General features: G+C 39.0%; 1 protein-coding gene across 1 annotated transcript in view; it reads right to left on the reverse strand.

Annotated features, from left to right (window-relative positions):
- The window catches only part of LOC146522063 (Fc receptor-like protein 5), a 110,096-nt gene that overhangs the window by 82,255 nt on the left and 5,745 nt on the right, over positions 1–22,096 (reverse strand). Inside the window, exons 5-9 of the mRNA XM_085154121.1 lie at positions 21,508–21,768; positions 19,798–20,064; positions 18,666–18,932; positions 9,887–10,153; positions 8,798–9,064 (exon numbers count right to left, since the gene is read on the reverse strand). Of these exons, the coding sequence (XP_085010247.1) occupies positions 8,798–9,064; positions 9,887–10,153; positions 18,666–18,932; positions 19,798–20,064; positions 21,508–21,768 (1,329 nt within the window). The remainder of the gene's footprint in view (positions 1–8,797; positions 9,065–9,886; positions 10,154–18,665; positions 18,933–19,797; positions 20,065–21,507; positions 21,769–22,096) is intronic.

The raw sequence follows: 22,096 nt of genomic DNA on the forward strand, positions 1-22,096 counted from the left end.
GTACTCATGCTGCCCCGACGTCATGAGTACGAGCATTATTGGGAATAGCATAGGCACCGATCGGTTTTCTATCGGCCATTTGCTGGGAGTAAGGGCGCCCTCCGTTTGCGAGGTGCGCCTGCTGCTGAGGGCGGGGCAGCGGGGATTCTCTGGTGGCTGGAGCAGCATCTAATAACCAACTCGCGAAGTAAAACAAAATAAAAACAAACCAACAAACACGAAAACACCAGACATTATGATACAGACTTATAATTTGCACCGATGTTTTTTCGAAATTCTATACACGAAAAGTGAGCGCGAGAGCCCTCGGTGCGCCTGCTCGCTGCTAAAGTCAAAGTAAATTTTATTGTTATCTCCGCTACATACAGTCCAGTATACAGAGAGACGAGACGACGAGGCTCCAGTTACAGCAGTGCAAGTAAACAAACAATATATATAAGAAGAGTAAGAAAATAAATATACACTTTAGGACGAGGGGTAAAGGGATAAATAACAATTTAAAATTTACAGTTTGATGATTTAAAGTCTCACACACAAGCCGTCGAAAGGGGAGGGGGGCTTTCTTTCCACACACAACGGACACTAATGTTTTTGTCACTTTTTACAGAATCAAACTCAAAGTAAGGTCAGTACTTCCACGCTTTAAACGCTGCACGCTCATACTCTCTCCCGCACTCGATATGTTATCCATTGTTGATGTGCACACAGCTGTTGTCACGAACATTGCACTCGCTTACAGCATTTTCAGTTGTGTCTTGGCTGTTGTTGTCTGTGTAGTGTGCTGAGTTTTTTGATTTTTGTTTTTTGACGTGTTGCTTGAGTGAGGAGTACTGTGACTTCTGAAGTGGCTGTCACCATGCGACCTTGATGATGATGATAAGTTCAGAGCCAGCTGAGAGCTGGGTTGTCTGTTTTGTTTTAGGTGATTGTTACGGCCCTAGCTGGGCCTCCTGATACTGCCCTTGTGTGGGCGTGGTGTTTTTCTCCGCCTCCTCCTCTCTTGCCACTCCTACCCCCTCTGTTTCTCTCACTCTCCTCTCTCCCCAGGACACAGCTGCTCTTGGTTAGCCTCGTTTGCCACCTGAATCCAGTCAGCAATCACCTCTGAGGCTATTTAAGCTGGGGATGAGCTGTGAGCAGGGTGGTTTTTCTCTGGTGTTCCCACGTGGGGGTGTTCTCTGGTGTCTCTGCTTTGTGTTCTTGGGGTGTAGTTATCCTGCCTGAAGTGTGGAGTTGTGGAAACAGTATAGCTGCTTTACGTGAGTAGTGTGGGCTTGTGGGCCTTGGCAGCAGTAAAGCCAGCTGCTGTTAGTGACAGGGTGAGCTTCTGGGCCCCTGCAAGTGCCTCCTCGTGGTGTGGAGTTTTTGTTTGGTTGTTGTGTTCTTTGTTGTTTCAACCTTTTGCCCTTTTTCCAAGTGTTATGGGTAAAACGGCGTTGCCGGCTCTTTATGTTAAGATTATCTATAATAAAGACTATTTTATTTACTAAAAACACCTGTCTGTTTCCCTTTCATTCTGTTCTGGACTCATTTGTTACTGGTCCCCTCACTCGCATGCCTGGACCCCTTCGGGGGGACGTAACAGTGATATTGCAGAAAAGTTGTCTTGAAAAAAAAGGGGGTTTGTGTCTCTCAGCCAAGAACAACTACAATCTCATTTTCTGTTTTTGAGAAAGGAGAATTTAAAAAATAAATAAATAAAAAAAAAATAAACAAACAAAGAGAGGAGATTTGTTGTTCAAGTGGTGAAGAAAGCTAATACTGCAAAATACCATCTAGTGCATGATCTGGGAGCAATAAATGAAATCACTGAAATGATGCCACCAGTAGTAGCAAATCCCCACACTATACTGAATCCAGTCACTCCAAAAGAACAATGGCTCTCAGTGATAGACTTATCAAACGCTTTTTTTCTCAGTGCCTTTATACCCCGACTCGCAACACCTGTTTGGTTTCACTTTTGAGGGACAGAGACAGAGACCTGAAGTCACATGCTCAGGGCACACCCTCTCAGGTGAAGAGGGTGAAACAAAAGAAAAGAAGCTATACAAAATGCGCCACAGCAACAAAACTAAGCATTCACATTCTTTCTAACTGTCAGTGAGCCTGAGTTATGACCTTGGCTCCCTGTTTTTCTGCTTCCTATAAAGGTGGGGGTGAAGCTCCCGTGCAATGTGCTCTGTTCTCTCTACTGTCAGAAAAGCAAGGCCCTGACTCTCTGCACACAATATTCTCTTCATAACTCAGCAGTATGACATGTCATGAAACAGTGTAACTCACTCACAGTAAATCAGCAGTACAGGATAATACAAACCGATCTAATAAATCTAATGATTTTCACATTCTTTTAACTCAGAAGTATGATGCAAACTAAAACTACATACTGATTACACAAGAAGTATGATGTGGCCTACAGCAGTATCATGATTCACTCATTTTGATTACAGGTATAATGTAATATATAACAGCGTAATAATCTCACAACTGCTACAAGTACATTTGCCTTTCTTAACACACGCGAGAGAAAGGCAGCTATAAGAAAATGAACTTTTGGGTGAGACAGGCCCACAGGCCCTGCATTCAAGCGTACTAACACACATACATGCAATGAAGAACAGCTTACACTATAGCACACGCTATACATGCACCTATATCTCTCATTGGTGTTAAAGCAGGGAAAACTTAACAGAGTTTTGTTATTAAATGCTGAATTTATCCACTGCTGACATTTACATCAGCTTGCAGGGCAATAGGCGAAACGTTTGAGAAAACAGAAGAAAAAATAAAGACAGAGAGAGAGTCTGGTATGACCAAGCAGCAATCAAACAATAAATTTAGTTGGTAATACAATAAATTGTGAGATGCAAAAACACAATACCCAAGGTAACTTAAGACCAAAAAGAGGACATTTTCCTACACCATTCATATGGACATTGAATTGAATGAGTGTCAGGGCTCAAAATACGCTCTAGTAATCATAGATGTTTTCTCAAAATGGCCAGAAATTTACCCAGTGAAAAAAGCAGACGCAATCTCAGTTGCAAAGTGTCTATGCAACCATTTCATTCCAACATATGGTATTCCTACTCTGATGGGATCAGATAATGGAACCCATTTTGTAAATGACATGATCAGCAAAGTATCTGAAGCACTAGGTTTCAGTATAAAACACCATTGTGCCTACCATCCACAGAGTGCAGGATTAGTGGAGAGAACAAATGGCACTATAAAACAAAGGCTCAGGAAAACAATGGAAGAAACTGGCAGACTATGGCCAGAATGTGTAGGCCTAGTCAAAATGTGGATGAGAATAACACAAGGAAGTAACAAACTGTCCCCATTTGAAATTATACATGGGCGACCTTTTCCACTGCCAGTTATTAGTGAGCCACTAGATAAATCAATCCATGAAACCACTCTGGCAGATTGGATGACTCAGTTGTTGACAAACAGAGAAGTTGTTTTGAACAATAAACTTTTTCTCCTACTTCTCGCAGGTTGAAGCCAGGTGATTGGATCCTTGTCCGAGTAGTACTCCAACGAAAAAATTGGAGCTCGCCACGGTGGGAGGGTCCATACCAAGTGCTTCTGACCACTCCAACTGCCTGCAAAATAGTGGAGAGACCCTCCTGGATACATCAGAGCCACTGCAAAAAGGTTGAGGTCCCAGAGGATTCCACTTCCTCCACAGAAATCAACTAGGAAAGTTTCACCCTCACTTGGTTGCTTCAGTGGTGAGGGGAAAGTGGTAAATGGTAAATGGACTGATTCTTATATAGTGCTTTTCTACTCTGCTGGAGTACTCAAAGCGCTTTATACAACACGCCACATTCACCCAGTCACACCCATTCTCACAAGCACTACCTCTATACTAGTGATGGGATTTCCGGCTCTTTTTCGAGATCCGGCTCTTTCGGTTCGGCTCACTAAAAAGAGCCAGCTCTTTCGGCTCCGAACCGGCTCCGAACCGGCTCTTCAGGTTGTTTTGTTGCTTTAATTAATTTATTATTAACAATAATATTAAATTATGCACAAAAGGAATTACTAACGTAAAAAAAGTGGTTTTATTTATATATGTTTATATATAAATATATGTGGTGGCCCCTAGAGACAAAACACGTACAAACTCCAAAACATATTTCTAGCATGAACTGAACTTCCAAAGCAGAGCTACTAGATCACTTAAATTACACAATTGAAAGCATGTTTGTGTATTTATACACAGGCACTCATATATATTCAAATAATTTAAAAACAATGTTCATTTACCTGTTACTACCACACACCAAATCCGGTCGTTGGTACTTGCTGGCTTGTGTAGGCACTAGGTAACAAAAGCTCAACACTGCGCCTGCATTCTGGAGCACTTCTGTTGTGTTTTGTACGTGTTTTGAGTTTTTATGTGCTTCTGAGTTTTTACGTGCTTCGGAGTTTGTACGTGTTTTTACATGTTTTGGAGTTTTTACGTGTTTTGGAGTTTGTACGTGTTTTTACGTGTTTTGGAGTTTGTACGTGCTTCAGAGTTCGTACATGATTTGAAGTTTGTATGTGCTTTGTCTCTAGGGGCCACCGTAAATATACTTTTATTTATTCACTCCACATAAAATGTAATAAATAAATCATATAATACAAAAATCAACTATTAACATTTAAACTTTTAACTATTTAAATTTTCAGCTTTTTCCTTTTACAAATTTAAAGTGAAACAACACAAAACACTGCAAACCTCAACACAATTAAATATAAATTAAAATATGAAAACAAAAATAACATGCATATTCTCTGTCATATGGGCCCGCATGAATAAACTTTCTGAATCCTTTATCATCTGCAACTGAAAATAGTTGTGGATGATTACTATACCTTTCTAATGTGACGTTGTTGTCCCTGGCTTTCTTTCTCTCCCTCTGGCTCTGTTCCTGTGCTACTGAATTGAATTTGAATTTGAATTTGAAATGTTTATTTCAGTCAACAACAACAGATTATAATTTTACATAAAAGTACTCAAACAGTAACCGAAAAAGGAATAGGCTGAAGCTTTATGGCTTATACTTATCCTATCCCTTACCCCCATAGAAATAATCAAATCCTTAACCAAGAAAATAAATAGCATTGATAAATAAGTTGTATAACAGTTTGAAAAGAAATCAATGATAAATCAAGAAATCAAGAAATTAAATCAACACAAACCTTTTTTAACAAACCAAATTTCTATAACCTTGTATAATACTAATTTTTAAAATCTTCCTGAAGAATGACAAAGAAAAACACATCTTCAGTTCATCATTAAGTCCATTCCATAATTTCACTCCCAAAACTGACACACATCTATACTTAACATTGGTTCTCACTTTAGGCATTTCAAACTTATAAGACCCCCTCAAATCATATTTTCCATCTCTTAGTTGAAACATACTTAAAATACAAATTGGAACATTCTTTTTAATCACACGATATATAATTTCTAAAGTTTTAGAATATATAATGTCCATGAATTTTAACATAGATGATCCTACAAAAAACTGGTTGGTTGACTCCCTATATCCAACTTTATTTATTATTCTAATAGCTCTTTTTTGCAATTTAAATAGTGAATCCAAATATGTTTTGTATGTGTTCCCCCAAATTTCTGCACAGTAGGTCATATAAGGCAAACAAAGGGAAGTATACAATAAATAAAGGCAGTTTTTATTCAAAAAATCTCTTGTTTTATAAAGAATAGAAATAGACTTGGATAATTTCCGTTTCACATGTTCTATGTGGGGCTTAAGAGTGTAACTACCGCCCCTCCCCCCTCTGCCCAGCGTAAAGCACAAGGCTCGCGTGCTGAGTGAAGCGGGATAAAAGTGCGAGAGAGAGGCTGAGAGAAAGAAAAGAAAAAAAAACCACGTGACGGCTCACGATAAGGAGCCGGCTCACGTCAAAGAGCCGGCTCTAAGAGCCATTTCGTTCGCGAACGACCCATCACTACTCTATACTGAGTGCTTTCTAACTACACTGACACACATTCATACTCCGATGGATGCATCGGAGAGCAACTTGGGGTTAGTATCTTGCTCAAGGATACTTGGCATGCAGACTGGAGGAGCCAGTGATCTGAACCACAAGGCAGACAGAAAAGATGGACGCACGACAACTCTCACCTAAGAGACACAAGACCACATCCACCCTTGGATGAATAATGCCTGGTACCCCTGTGAACAAGACTGGACCATCTAATGGCACGTACTGGGTGCAAGGAATGGCCTGGCTATGTGGACAACGGGCGTATTTCATACTGCCCCCAGGCTGGACAGGAACATGTGCTCCCATATTCCAGTCAGACCACACTTTCAGGATGACCGCAGTAAACACCACTTCTACTGTATGCCGGAAAAGAAGATCAACGCTCCCTAAAATTCAGCCACATGACCCAATATGGGGAACGACGTACCCAAGGAATTCAAAATGTGAACTACCGGACAGACAGTACTCCATTCATTGTTCCCCCGGGTGGGAACCGGAAGAAACATGCTGAGGATTGAAACTCTGGACTACCGTTTTGGACTTGGCCTGAATGCTTCAAGATCAACAAACAGCAGAACCAGGAAATCGATGCATTACGGATTGCAGTGATGCAACATCGAGTAGCTCTGGACATGATACTAGCAGAGAAAGGGGGACTTTGTGTCCTCTTCCACAACACCTGCATCACTTACATACCAGACAATGTACACTCATCAAACATGACTGACACCCTGAATGCCTTGAGACAGATCCAGCAGGCCCAAAATCAGGACTATGTAAGCGATACAAGTGACTTGTTTTCTTGGCTTTACACTGGCTCCTGGCTACAGGTGCTAAAAACATTACTCGTTGGAGTTGGAGTATTTTTACTTTTATTTTGTGTTTTGTAACATGTATACTGCCATGTCTAAAACTCATGATTAACCGCATAATTGTTTCCACTGTTGCTGCATACATAGCCGTGACAAATGATGATGATGATGACCCCGACCTGTTGGAACATGAAGACTTTGTGTGATTAATGATGATGTGACAGAAAATGTACAACAAGATGTTACATATCTGATGTAACATCTTGTTGTACATATCTGATTTTTTTGAGTGCGATATCAGATATATCTGATATCGCACTCAAAAGTTTATACGTGACAAACAGGAGGGAATGTCAATAGAGGATTGTACTTAGTAGTCAGTATAAACTTTTAATGATATAAGTTTGCATATGATAGAATACTGCATGATGACCTTTTGATGACTTAGACTGTTGTTCACTACAAGACTTGTTCTGTTCTCTTTTATCAGTTTCTTTGCACAGTGATAATAAGAGCTGAACACTCTTATCTTCACTCCCTAACAAGAAGAGGGGCCGCTTCCTTCAGAATCTCACACACACACACATACACCTACATACGCACCAACATTCCTCTGTCTGTGAACAGATGTGTTCACTATTGTATTACTTTTGTATATAAATAAAGACAAGTGCAAGAACAGAGTGCGAAATCACAGGGCCCCCACTCTCGTGTGAGCGCTCTGTGACTGCCCTTGCAAGTAAAATCTGCAGCGTGTGTGTCTCCACTCTCTGACTCTCAGCTGAAAAAGTGTCTTTAGAATACATCTCTTGACAGATATTCATTCAGACTCTTCAATAATTACTTCCTCTAAACCATCAACGTGTCTTTTAGACCCCATTCCTACAAAACTGCTCAGAGAAGTCCTGACATTAATTAATGCTTCAAACTTAAATCAGCCTATCTCTAATAATCGGCTATGTACCACAGGCCTTCAAGCTGGCTGTAGTTAAACTTTTACTTAAAAAGCCATCTCTAGACCCAACTGTCTTAGCTAATTAAGGCCAATCTCCAACCTTCCTTTCATATCAAAAATCCTTGAAAGAGTAGTTGTCAAACAGCTAACAGATCATCTGCAGAGGAATGGCTTATTTGAAGAGTTTCAGTCAGGTTTCAGAGCTCATCGCAGCACAGAAACAGCTTTAGTGAAGGTTACAAATGATCTTCTTATGGCCTCTGACAGTGGACTCATCTCTGTGCTTGTCCTGCTAGACCTCAGTGCAGCGTTCGATACTGTTGACCATAATATCCTATTAGAGCGATTAGAACATGCTGTAGGTATTACAGGTACTGCGCTGCAGTGGTTTGTATCATATCTATCTAATAGGCTCCAATTTGTGCATGTAAATGGAGAGTCCTCTTCACACACTGAGGTTAATAATGGAGTTCCACAAGGTTCAGTGCTAGGACCAATTCGGTTTGCATTATACATGCTTCCCTTAACATACACATACATACATAACATACACCATTTAGTAACAGACTGGTTGGGCAAACTCCCATGCGCCCTCAAATATGCTTGTGAGGATAAAGAGCTGTTCCAGTGTTCCACATTGTTCCTTCTGTATCTGAGGTTCGAATAACGGACAGACTCTCCTTTCCAGCACCCTGGCATAGACCTTCCCAGGGAGGCTGAGGAGTGTGATTCCCCTATAGCTGGAACACACCCTCCAGTGCCCTTTCTTACAGATGGGAACCAGATTAAGCAATTGTTCTGCACTTCATGTATTAGAGCTGTACAGCAGAGAAATTACTCTGATATGTTTTGTTCTCTTCACGGTGAATAAAAAACTGCTATTTACAGTGTTTTGTTATAAGAATAAAAGCAAGACATTTTACTGAACAGCACAAAAGAAACAGCTACAAAGCTGTAAAAAAAAATAAGTGTTTTCACTTATTTTGATAAAACAAATAATATGGATGAAACATCTCCAACTTACATGATACAGTCAATCTGATGGTTTCACTCCACTCTGTGAAGAAATAGTCCCTTGTGCCCCGGCAGCTGTATCCTCCACTGTCAGACTCAGTAGCTCTGATGATTCTGTATTCATTGGATGTTGGAGGTGTGTTTAACTTGTCTGGTCTCCATTCATACGTCCACTGAGCTCCTTCACCTCTCTGAATCTCACATCTGACAGTGACTGTCTCACCACTGTATATCTGAGTCCAGGATGGCTGCAGGGTCACAGTGGGCTTAATGGAAACTGTTCAAATAAGAATGATCCAGTTAGGAGAAGAGTAACATAAAAACTCTGCTGTTTATAACATAAGAGTAGAGTGACTGCAAAACAGCTGATTCACAGACAAACAGTTTAAACATCAAAGTCACAACACAACAATTTCAAACTGTAACACAACATTTTTAGTAAAATGTACGGGTCTTTACTTTGCACAGTTATCATCTTTTGTTCAGATTCCAAAAATTACAGATTTTTTTCAGGAGTTGACAGCAGATTAAGAAGACTGGAAGAAATCATGTGAGAAACGAAAAAGTTCTGATGAGGTCATCATGTGAAACTGGTGCAGTTGCTGATTTGGGACATTGGAGTGTGTCACACTTGTAGTTATTGTATAACAAACAGGTTATTGTGGCTCTCACTGATTTTCCAAGAAGTGAACCTTAAACCACTGATCCAACAATTACAGAAATGAATCTAAGTGGAACCTGTAATGTAGCAGAACAGTCTCTAATAAAATGAGGTTATATTGTAATCAAACCTGAAATGTTGAGGAATTAATGTAAAAATGCTAAAAACAAAGGAAGTAACTGATTTGCAGTGATAAACTCCACATGTGCAGCCATGAGGTCAAGATGGGAGAGACTGGGATTATTACATTTGGACTGAATTCTTTCAAATTAACAAAATCTTTTCCAGATGTTTCACTGAGTGATTATTAAATATTTTAAACTTTTCATCCTAAACAACTAAATAAACCTACAGTGCTGCTGAAAGACAAAGTGTTTGGTTGAGTTGATGAAACATTGTTCAGTATAAATAAAAATGTGTGAAATATGTCCAACTTACTTATTACTCTCAATGGCGTGCTGTCGCTCCACTCTGTCCAGGCAGAACTTCTTCTGCCCCGGCAGCTGTATTCTCCACCATCAGACTCAGTAACTCTGCTGATTCTGAATTCACTGGATGTATGATGTATGTTTACTTGGCCTCGTCTCCATTCATACATCCACTGAGCTCCTTCACCTCCCTGAATCTCACATCTGACAGTGACTGTGGTACCGCTGTATATCTGAGGCCAGGATGGCTGCAGGGTCACAGTGGGCTTAGGAGGAGCTGTTCAAATAAAAAATAGACTTATAGAAACATAAAATGATCATTGAAGCTGCCCTGGTTTTATTGCTCTTGTTAGTGGTAATCACATTTTTTTCATCGTAGTGACAATTTGACTGAAAATCAACAATAAAGAGTTTAATAAAAACAAACAGATTAAACCTGGTAATTTACTGATATTTAGAATCTACCAGCAGAGTGACTGGAAACAACCAGGTGTGCACAAATCTAAACTGTGAGACTGAACATCAACACATAAACACACAATGTCATGTAAACAACTTCAGTTTCTCAGATTTTACATTGTATAAATACTTTTAAAAGTCAAATATCCCACTATTTACTTATTTCTACATCTTTACATTTGCATATTTGTACATTTATGAACATATAATCCAGAGTTGTCAATTAGCTGTTATTCTTCTGAATAATATCAGATCCTTTAATGTGTGGAGCAAGATGTAGGAGATTTTCTACCAGTCTGTGGTGACAAGTGTGTCTATTTCACTGTTGTCTGCTGGGGGGCCACACTTCAGAGGCAACAGAGCTCCTCCGACTGATTCAACCACGCTGCCATAAAGAACACTTCAATAAATCATTCCTACCATTTTCTATAAAGCTCTATAATAACCCTTCATAAAATCCCAAACATATTATTTATTAATGCAATTTGCATTTCTGTCTTACACAATATGAGCCTTACTTTTACTGTTTTTAACAAACTTTATTTTATTCATTTTTTTTTTACTGTAAATATAAAAATTCCTGCGCTGTCTCATAGTGTAAGGCCCCACACCAGGAGCTGCTGGGACTTTTATTTTATTGTGAAACTTTGTTGTTTATTGTAGACTTTACTACTTTCACTTTTTATCATGCTGCTCTAACACAACAATTTCCTTTGTGGGATCAATAAAGTATCTATCAATATTGACCAGTTGAATGTGTGTCCTTGTGTTGTAAACTCACTGTGCTAACAGCTGGATTATTCACTCACATTAGGAACAACATATAGAAAGATTTCTAACAAGGGAGACTGACGAGGACCATGGGATCAAAGCAATGAAGGGAACCTTGGCTGCATCTGTCAGGACGCGGTTCTCTGAGGTGGAGGACAACCCACTCTATAGAATCGCCACATTACTCGATCCCAGGTGAGTGTTGTGCCTGTGTGTGTGTAACTGTTTGACTGTATGTGAATGTGACTGTGTATGTAACTCTGTGTGTCTCTGACTGTATGTGTGAATATGACTGTGTATGTAACTGTGTTACTGCAAAAAAATGGTAAGCAAAACAATTGTCAGCTAACTTTTTTCTTTCTCTGTTTTAGATATAAAAATCGTTTTTTCTCCAGCACCACAACTGCTGCAAATGCTAAGGAGATGCTAAAACTTGAGCTGCTCAGGTTGCCTGGAGAGGAGAATCATGACCTGAATGAACCACCTTCAAGAAAAGCACGCAGTGACAGCCCACAACTAGTTTGGACAGCATGTTTGATGAAATTGCAGATGAGCAGGCATCAGCATCGGTGGGCAGAGCTGCGGTAGGTTCTAGTGTAGAGTTAGAGACATATCTTGGAGAGGCCGCAATTTTACGAGAAGACAAACCTCTACAATACTGGATGGTTAATAAAGTGCGGTTCCCAAACCTGGCTAAAGTGGCGGGCAGATACCTTTCAGCACCATGCACAAGTGTAGATAGTGAAAGGCTGTTCAGCTCAGTGTCACACATTGTGAATGAAAGCAGAAACAGGCTCACAGCTGATCATGCAGAGATGATTCTTTTCATCAAAAAGAACCTACCTCTCACTTTTCCAAAAACAGTTTAGTTTGGAGGTCAGACCAATGCTTGCTGACTGAAGTTTTTTTGTTTGATTAAAATGTGGACACTCTGCAATAGGTGGTTCATTAATGTTATGTAAATCTGAAAGCTGTAGACAGTGCCACATAGTTCACTGTTATTTTGTTTGGATATAATATGGACATTGTGCAATAATTTAACAAAAGTGTTTATTTTATTCTGAAATCTAAGTTTTATTTGTTTTATTCTGAACAGAAGTGTTTATTTTTTCAATCTGAAAGCGGGAAAGAGACCCAAAGAGTTCAGTTATTTATTTATTTGTTTTTACAATGTGGATACTCTGCAATAGGTTCATTAATGTTATGTCTGAAAGCTGGAGACTCCAAAATACTTGAGTTATTTTGTTTGTTTGTTTGTTTACAATGTGGACACTGGACAATTTAAGAGAAGTGTTTTATTTTTTACTTGAAATTTAATTTTTGTGGTCTTTTTTTATTAATATTTGATTTTTTTATTGACAGAGACTAAAAAAAACTGTCTTCCAATTCATTGTATTTTTCTGTGTGTGTGTGGTAGACGTATCGTTTTTTGTACTCGGTATCGGCAAGTACTCAGATCCAAGGATCGGTATCGTATCGGTTTGAAAAAATGGGTATCGTTGCATCCCTATTACCGTGCAAAGTAAGTCAAGACAGGTTGATCCTAGATAATCAATTGCTTGTGTGGACTTGGGGTAGCCAGGTATCCCAGAATGCATTTCAGATCACAGGCAGCAATGGTGGTGGTGTAAAGTTTTAAAATACCCCGTTTTTCTGTCACCAACTACACTTTTAATAGTGTTTTAGCCGCGAATGTCGCGCCGTAATCTTCATATGTCTGGTCAGGTTGTCAACATAGAACATGTTTGCAAAAGTGCTCAGATGTTTTCAGAGATTTCACTAGCTCTGCTAACAGTCAGCTGACAGAGTGCACAGCCCCGGGGTTCCAGCTTAACTGTTTTTTTTTTGGTTTTTTTTAAGTTTCTTTGTTAGTTTTTTTTGTTTTTGTTTGTTTGTTGTTGTTGCCAAAACACATGCAAACTCCAAAACACATGCAAACTCCAAAACACGTACAAACTCCAAAACACATGCAAACTCCAAAACACATGCAAACTCCAAAACACATGCGGCCCTCAAATGCGTCTTTAATTTCCCTGAATTTTAAGGATAGGTCGGTGTAGCCTTCATGGCCCAACATATCCCAGATTTCATAGTGCGGCTGTGGTGTGGATAATTTTGCCAAAAAAAAACGGCGGAAGTGGAGCCGCCGAAGAGTAAACTTTCAGAAGTAAGTACTGAATATTATGTCACTTATTTATGCGCGAATGTTTTTATAATGAAGAACATTAAAACATTACTGTTGGCCACATGTCGGGAAAGTTATGTGACATTAGCGATGTTTGTACTAACTTGGTTTTAAAGCCTTTACTTTAAAATATACGCCGTTCAATAGTTGACTTTAATCTTACAGAGAATGTGATAATTTTATGGATAATTAAAGTCAGTCATATATCCACAAACACAACAAGCTGAAAGTCAGTGATGCTGCTCGGTTTGCAATCCTGAATATCACAGCACAAGCAGGATTCACTGCACTGTTAATGTTAGCTAAGTTATATTGCTGCCTCTGTTCGGTGGTGTCGAGCCAAACGGACTTTAATGTGTGTTTGAACGAGCTGACGGTTCACTCGTTAAGCTGAAAGAAAGATGCTTTAATCACAGCAGTCACACATGTGTCCACTGTACCATCTGGGAACTCTTCTTGTTTAGCACTCGTAATAACACAAACACTAAATCCTCCTTCTCTTGTGCTGTTTTGTAGCAGTGTATACACCTGAGACTGTCACCTGTGTGTCTGTCCTGCACTCTCTCTCTCTGTTTCTTTCTCTCTGATTGCGGAATAAAAGTATGAACATGTATTTATAAGTTACACTTGTGTTTGAATCCTGCAGCTTATCACACATTTGATTTCCATGTGTGACAACTGCAAGTGTCCAGAGTGAGGACAGACTGAGGGACCCACTGCTACACATCATCTGTGAGGCTTTGCACCCCTGATGATCCACCAGGACAAACTCAGCAGTGTGTGAGGAAGAGGAGGAGGAAGAGCCAGCAGCAGCTGACAGATGGAGAGAATAGACAGACTGTTCCCTGTTTGTGAAGGACTGCTAGGAAAGTTTAGAATCACTAATTGTCTGTCCTGAATCAGTCTTATTAGGTAATGTTCAAATAATTTTATCATTCCAGTGTTTGCAGTGTGGGAGAAAGTACTCAGGGCCTTCAAGTCACACACTATGAAAGGCAGCAACAAGTTTAATGTTCAGAAACCTAAAGTATGTATCAGCAGCAGAATGGAGCTAAAAATAAATGTTTGTTTCAGTTCTATGAAGCTTTGAGTATTTTGGATCAGTAGCAGTGCTGTGTTTGTTGCATCATATTGCTGTAATTGTTTATATGCTTTATATATTCTGAGGTAAGTTGATCTATAGTGTTACATCATATTCTATAAGGATGTTATGTGTTTGTATACTTTCTGCCCAGTTTGACCCATTTAGCAGAAGTCAGCCTGTTTAAGGCTCTGATATCTATTCTGTATGACTTAAAGCAGTTATGACATGGTCTGATTTTCTCACCCAATAAAGGAATATTTAATATATCAGTCTACTCTTCATTTTATCAGAAACAGTTATCACAGCTGGTACATTTTCTTTTTATAAATATATGTAAGCAATGAGCCAAATTTAGTAATGCCAACATACTGAAGGAACAACATTTGTCTCTTATATATAATACACCTATATATGCACTGTCAAAGATACTTGTCTTTGAGTGAAGATTTAAGGTGATAAGACATAAATAACTGCAACTTGAATCTTTACTGAAGCTCAGTATTTGACACAGAGTTCATGTTCACTGCTGTAATAGCTAATAATGATTAATATAATAACTATAATATTGGCCATATTATATTTACATTACCAAAGTGAGATGACTTTAGTCTCATGAACAACATTAGCTAATTGTTATTTACTAACTAATCTTAAATGACTGTTCAGTACAGAAATGAAGCCCAAAAATCATGTTTTACTGTCCTGTGGTCTCAGCCTCAGATACTTATCAAATCACACAAAGCTCATGTAGAAACAAACAAACAAATGAACAAAATATGTTCTCCTTCTTTTCTGTCAAACAAAGTTGTATGACACGTTTCCAGCGGTTAGTATCATGGTTGCTAGGCAACCTGGGAAGCGCGACAGAGTCTAGACCCTCCCATACAGACAAACTTGACGTTTATTTTGCAAATCGAGCTCAACACTGCCCCTAGTGTCCTGATGCACTTCCGTTGTGTTTTGGAGTTTGCATGTGCTTTGTCTCTAGGGGCCACCGTAGGTTTGCTTGTTTCTTGCGTGTATTCATTTGGTGATTTATTAAATGTATAACTGTTATTCTAATCTGCTGCTGAGTCTCTTACGCTGATGAAAATGCAGAAAACAGATTACGAACACCTGTTCAACCAATCACTTTCATTCCACTTTGATCTGTGACAAACTGACGGTTCATCTCTGTTACAGTGTTGCGTTAGACTGCTACATTTTTTTGTTCTTTATGCTGTAGATTTTCACGTCTCTGGAATAGTTGGCTGCAATAAGGATGATTTTCTGTAAAATCATATTGATATGACTCGTGACATATTCGTAGATGACAGTTAGATTAGTCAGCTGGGAAACTCTGGGTTAACTCATAGAGCTGAAGATATGCTGACCGCGCTCCATGGTAACAGGGCCGTTTACCCTCATGATTAATATTCACAATAAAAATATTAGCCGAACATCATGAACTCTGTATGTGTGTCATAGTGTCGAACAACCTTTGTACAGTTAAAGCCAGCAGTTACCACATGATGGAAACACCAACGTTATCTCTTTTATGCGTTTATACGCAGGTCACACTGATGACTGAACAAAAACCCAAAGATCAGCTGTTAATCGAATTTATTTGCTCTCTCTCCTCCTTAAACATATTTTTAATGTTAGTTATAATTCAGAATTGGCGACTGAAACACGTAGGACACATAAGAACATCAGGAAATAAAACCCCGATAAATATAACCTCAGTAAAAGAAGTCAGTGTCAGAGGGGGTTATTACAGCTGTGTACCGGGGCCTGCGCTTTGTCGGTGGTAATAACAGCTCGTTTGCTTGCGAGGCGAGTGGGTCTATCCCACGCTTTGCCGTGAGACTGGGCAGACATCTCCGAAATCATCGAAGCACTTTTGCAAAGAGGCTCTATCTTGACAAACCAACCAAACACATGAAGATTAAACCACTACATTCTCGGCTAAAAAAATATTAAAACGGTATTTGGTGACACACACAAACAGGGTTTTTCAAAGTTCAGTTCTGTTAGTTTCCACATGCTGGTTGTTGTGTGCTAAAAACAATGGCCACCAGGCCAAAGCAATGGTTTTGACTCGATCAGCGTTAACCCCGCCCCCTGAGTTTGATGGGTGAGGTTGACAGATAAAATGATTTCATGGTGAGACCTGAAGGAGTCAACTGTGCCAAAATGAATTAATTAAATACACCACTGAATAATTATTTAAATGTGTCAATAATTTATTAAAATGTGAAATAAATAAATAATTAATTAAATGTGTCAATAATTTATTAAATGTGTCAATAATTAATTAATTACATGTGTCGTAAATATTTAGGTAATTAATTATTTCCTATTTTAATTAATTATTTAATGTTGTATTTAATTAATTCATTATGGCAGTCCTGGCGTTCCACAGATCCAGATAGCTTTTCTTCCAATTCTTTAATTCTCTTGCGCATGGGGAGGACTTGAACATAAGCGTTTTGTGCCATTTCAATGTGGACACACAACTCTGAAAACGACTGAAAACGCCAGTGTGGCCGCGGAGCATTTTTGGTCGTAGCCTAAATGTTGTTTCTTGGAACTGCAGAGGGCTATAACAAAAGAAAAGTTAAACAGGTTATTAATTTGAATCACATATAAATTGTCTGAAGTTGTTTTCTTACAAACAATTCAACCTTTTGAATGTCTGAGTGCCGGCATGTGACGGCCGTATTGAATACCATTTTGAGTTGTTCCATTGACATTTCAGCGAAATGGATTAGCCACATCATTTTTACACTTTGATTTGTGAGGTGTCTTTGAATTCAGCCTGCTGTAAGTTCATAATTTTCAATTCCATCAAACAAAGTGATGTCCTTTTGTTCCTAACATAAGCTTATGTAGCCAAGTGAACTAATACTACGCATGGAAAGGGTTTAAAAAGAGGGGATTGTGTTTTTGACTGATTGCCTGTCTACCAGAGGTCTGTTGTAGAGTTGTCAGGGTGATGACTAGACCTCGCATTTTGGGGGTATACCGTCCCTTTAAGAGACGCCGTAAGCACTCAAGTTTGCGTCACACTCTGAGCGCTGTGAGCGGGAGCACTGGAGAGTTAGAAGCTGCAAAAGATTCTGTGGCTAGCTACACAAGAGGTAAATGTGCTAAAAAGTGTAGCATACTGCAAACTATTGTCACCAGTGTTGTAGTAGACTGTAATTAGCTAAGTTTCTTTAGCGATGACTCCATGTTTGTGACCATTTCTGTAGAGTTCTTAACGCGCGACGGTGCATGTTTAATGGTCACGTGCTGTGAAAGGGACTGAAGAGCGGGTTGGCGTGAGTAGTGACAGTGTCCTAACAGATTTCAAAGTTGTTAAGTTTATACTGTTATTCACTTTGCATAACTCTGTATGTTTCTGTTTGATTCAGAGGGGAGATCACTTGCTGTGTGATTCCTGCGTGTGTACTTGTCCTAGCACAGTAGCTGTGTGGAGAAACCGAAGTGAGTTCATGATGTTCTCCCATAGAAATGTATGTTTAAAAGAGAGTTTACAGTGCACTTTATTGCCAGTTGACCTGCGAAGTTGTGGGATGTAAACAATGTGTTTATTTGTTTTGTTTTCTCTTTTTTGTTGTATTTGTTTCTTGACAGGTCACTACTGTTGTCTATACTGTTTGAATTTAACATGTACATATGATAGTTACTGTTGTCTCAGACCCTGAAAGGCAGTTTTAGGCTGAGCCAGTGGAATAGTTAAATTTTGCCGTTTCACTCAAAACTACAGAATTAAAACTGTGCTCCTCTGAGTACGGTCAGAGAATAAAAAAGCCCACAAAAGAGTATTTCCTGTGTCCTGTCTCATTACCCATGACCGGGCCACACTTACTTAACTGTGATCATACGTTTTTCTGTAAACCTTTAGCAACATGTTTGTAAATAACTTTGTCTCAAATGATTAATAAAATTCAGAAAGAGTTCATCATAGGCAGGTAAGGTTTTCATCATGTGAGATGTCGGATTCAGCAATTTTGTTTTTCGATGCCAAAAAGCATTTCTGGGGCAACACTGTAACATGGCAGTTAGCACTGTTACTTGTGTGCATGTTCCCCCGTGTGTGTCTGTGTGGGTCTAAAGGCTTCCTCCTGCAGTCCAAAGACGTGCAGTTCCGTTTTACAGAAATTAATGTGTGAAACTTAAAAAAATATTTTTACGCTACTTTTAATACTAAAATAAAAAGATTGAAAGACAAAGTATTTTGTTGTGTTTTTGATGAGACATTGTGCAATATAAATAAAAAAGGGTGAAATATGTCCAACCTACATGATACAGTTAATTTGGTGATATCACTCCACTCTGTCCAGGAGGAACTTCTTTTGCCCCGGCAGCTGTATTGTCCACTGTCAGACTTAGTAGCACTGCTGATCCTGTATTCACTGGATGTTGGAGGTTTGTTCAGCTTGTTTGGTCTCCATTCATACATCCACTCAGCTCCTTCACCTCCTTGAATCTCACATCTGAGAGTGACTGTCTCACCGCTGTATATCTGAGTCCAGGAGGATTGCAGGAACACAGCAGGCTTAGGAGGAGCTGATCAAATAAAAAAATATATATATCATTAGAACAATGATAAATTGACTTCAAAATCAATAATCAAAAAGTTATTTTTTAATAAATAAATTAAACCAGGTAATTTACTGATCTTTATATTCAACAATTTATTTATTTCTACATCTTTATATTTAGATATTTAGACATTTAACATGAACATATAATCTGTGAGTCGTCAGTTAGCTCTTGTTTCCTAACAATGCTGTTAAACCTCTAGTGATGGATTCAAAGCTGGAGACTGCTCTGCTGTCTTGAAGTGATTATTAGTTCATAAATGGTGAAATACAAAGTTTTCATGTGGCATCAAAGTTAAAACTAGACTGCCAAAGAAATACTTTTTTAAAAACCTTTATCTGAGTTCAGTTTTACAGAAAATAATCTTCATTCAGAGTAAAATTAATTTCTTATTTTGCCCAAAACTCATGATGTTTAATTTGGAAAGTGTAAAGATAAATAAAGTAAAAAACAAAACAAAACTGCTACTATGAGTAAACATACCAGCAGTTAGAGAAAGGCTAATGTAGCAGAGCAGTCTCTCCTAAAATGAGGCCAAATTGTAGTCAAATGGAAAGTTTGAGGAATTAGAAAAAGAAAAAATGTTAAAACAAAAGAACTGCATCATGACACTGAGCTGCAGTGATGAAAACTCCACATGCAACAACTCAGGTGAAGAAACTGGGATCATTACGTTTGTATTTCATTTTTCATCAAATTTATTGAATATATATTTTTGTGAATGATTACTGTTACATTAAAAATTAATTTACACTACTTTTGTTGTTATTTTGTATAAAATGTGTGAAATAAATTAACATTAAAATATCCTGTCATGTGATCAACTTACATGATACAGATAATGAGATGATGTCACTCCACTGTATGTAGAAATTTCCCCTTCTTCCTATGCAGGTGTATCCTCCACTGTCAGACTTAGTAGCTTTGATGATTCTGTATTCATTGGTTTTTTCACGTATGTTTTTCTGGCCTCGTCTCCATTCATACGTCCACTCAGCTCCTTCACCTCCCTGAATCTCACATTTGACAGTGACTGTCTCACCGCTGTATATCTGAAGCCAGGATGGCTGCAGGGTCACAGTGGGCTTTGGAGGAGCTGTTAAAATATATCATGAGCAGGCTTATAGAAATACAAATTTAACACTGTCCTGCCTTTTTTGCTCTTATTAATGGTAATAATATTTTTGCATCCTGTTGGAAATATGACTTGCAATAAAAAGTTCTGACATGTTGATTATTACTTAAAGAGATAAATACATGACTGCATTTCTGATGTCATACGAGTCTGAAATGTAGGTTTCTTCAAATTCTATTTTTTTTTTGTTATTGCCTTGAAATTTTCCAGCAGAGCAGCAGCTGATGGCAGCATGTGTTCAGCCGAGGAGATTCAGTGACAACATTTAAAGCTTTGTTCGAGTTTAGCTGGAGGACATTAGCTCACATTCAGTTTGAGCCTCAAAGTCATCAGTCATTAATGTAACATAACATAACATGCCGGGGTCACATGGTCTAAGTACAGCATATCTTTGTGTCATCAGCATATGCAAAATAACAAGATGCACCATGTGTCTCCATTACACGTCTAATATTAAGCAGGATCAGACTGACTCTATTGTGCTGAACACAACAGTTTTGCCAAAATCTGTTTGTAATTTTATAGTCCAAGTCCAAACTTTTCTGAACCAGTCAATTCATACAAACTTTTAAAAAGATAATCAGGAATGTAAACATGTCACAGGAAACTGTTTACAACATCAAGCACGTGGGCTCAACAAAAATTACAAGTTTACTAAAAACTTCATCAGCAGCAGATCAAGGTAACTCTCACTAATGTTCCATAAACAGCTGATCCAGATATGGAGCTGCTCTACATTAGAGGTTTTTCTTGTATCATTGAAGGTGAGACTCGTGAACACCTGTGGTGGGTGTGGTTTGGAGCTCAGTTGCAGGGCAGGGGTGGAGCAGCAGGTTGAGGGGACAGCATCAGGGGTGGGTGGCAGAAACAGCTGATCCCAGTCGCACTAATGACCTTTTCCGTAATTTTAGTAGCTGCACGGGTCTGGAGGAGGGGAGTCGGACTGAGACTGAGAGTGGAACAGAACGGAGCAAATGGCTCCAGCGTGTGTCTGTGTGTGTGCGCGCGCGTGGAAATAGAAATAAAAAGTGGGAACAGAATCCAAAAGCTCTCTACTTGTGTGCGTTTGGGGGTGTGGTGCCAGGGACAAGTGGCAGAGTGCTACAACTACTATGTTTTCATCAATTTCAAAATGTCATCTTGAACATGAAATAGTGAAATGAATCCAAAAGAAAGCTGTAATTAGCAGACCAGCCTCTGATACAATTCTACTACATTTTGGTCAAACCTGAAAGCTCGAGGAATTAATGGAAATGGAAATCATTTTGCCTTCCAGATACATTTGGATATTAATCTAAAAAAAATAGTATTATTGAAAGTATTGATATTAAAAATATTTTGTTGTGTCATTGGATGAAACATCATGCAATGTAAATTAAAAAGAGTGAAATATGTCCAGCTCACATGATACAGTCAGTGTGATGTTGTCACTCCACTCTGTGAAGAACCTGTCTGTTTTGCCCCGGCAGCTGTATCTTCCACCATCAGACTCAGTAACTGTGATTCTGTATTCACTGGGTGTTGGAGATGTGTTTAACTTGGCTGGTCTCCATTCATACGTCCACTGAGCTGCTTTACCTCCCTGAATCTCACATCTGACCGTGACTGTCTCACCGCTGTATATCTGAGTCCTGGATGGCTGCAGGGTCACAGTGGGCTTAGGAGCTGATCAAACAAAAATATATCATTAGCAGACTGATAATTTTGACTTGAAAATCAACAATAAATGTCACGGTCTGTGTGGAGGGAGGCATGAAAGGACCCACAATGCAGACTCAAACGTAGAGGCCAGGCTGAAACTCAAAATGGGAGCTTTATTGCTGAACACTGGAAAAACTAAACTAACCTTGGCAATACAAAATAAACTTGGTAGGTATGGCAAACACAACACACACACATATATGAGGGAGGACACAACACTGAACACAGGAAGACTGAGGACTTAAATACACACATGAGGTGATCAAGAGAAGTGGCAACACATGGACGAACA

This window comes from Neolamprologus multifasciatus, chromosome 3 (assembly GCF_963576455.1).
Source record: "Neolamprologus multifasciatus chromosome 3, fNeoMul1.2, whole genome shotgun sequence".
Taxonomy (NCBI): Eukaryota; Metazoa; Chordata; class Actinopteri; order Cichliformes; family Cichlidae; genus Neolamprologus; species Neolamprologus multifasciatus.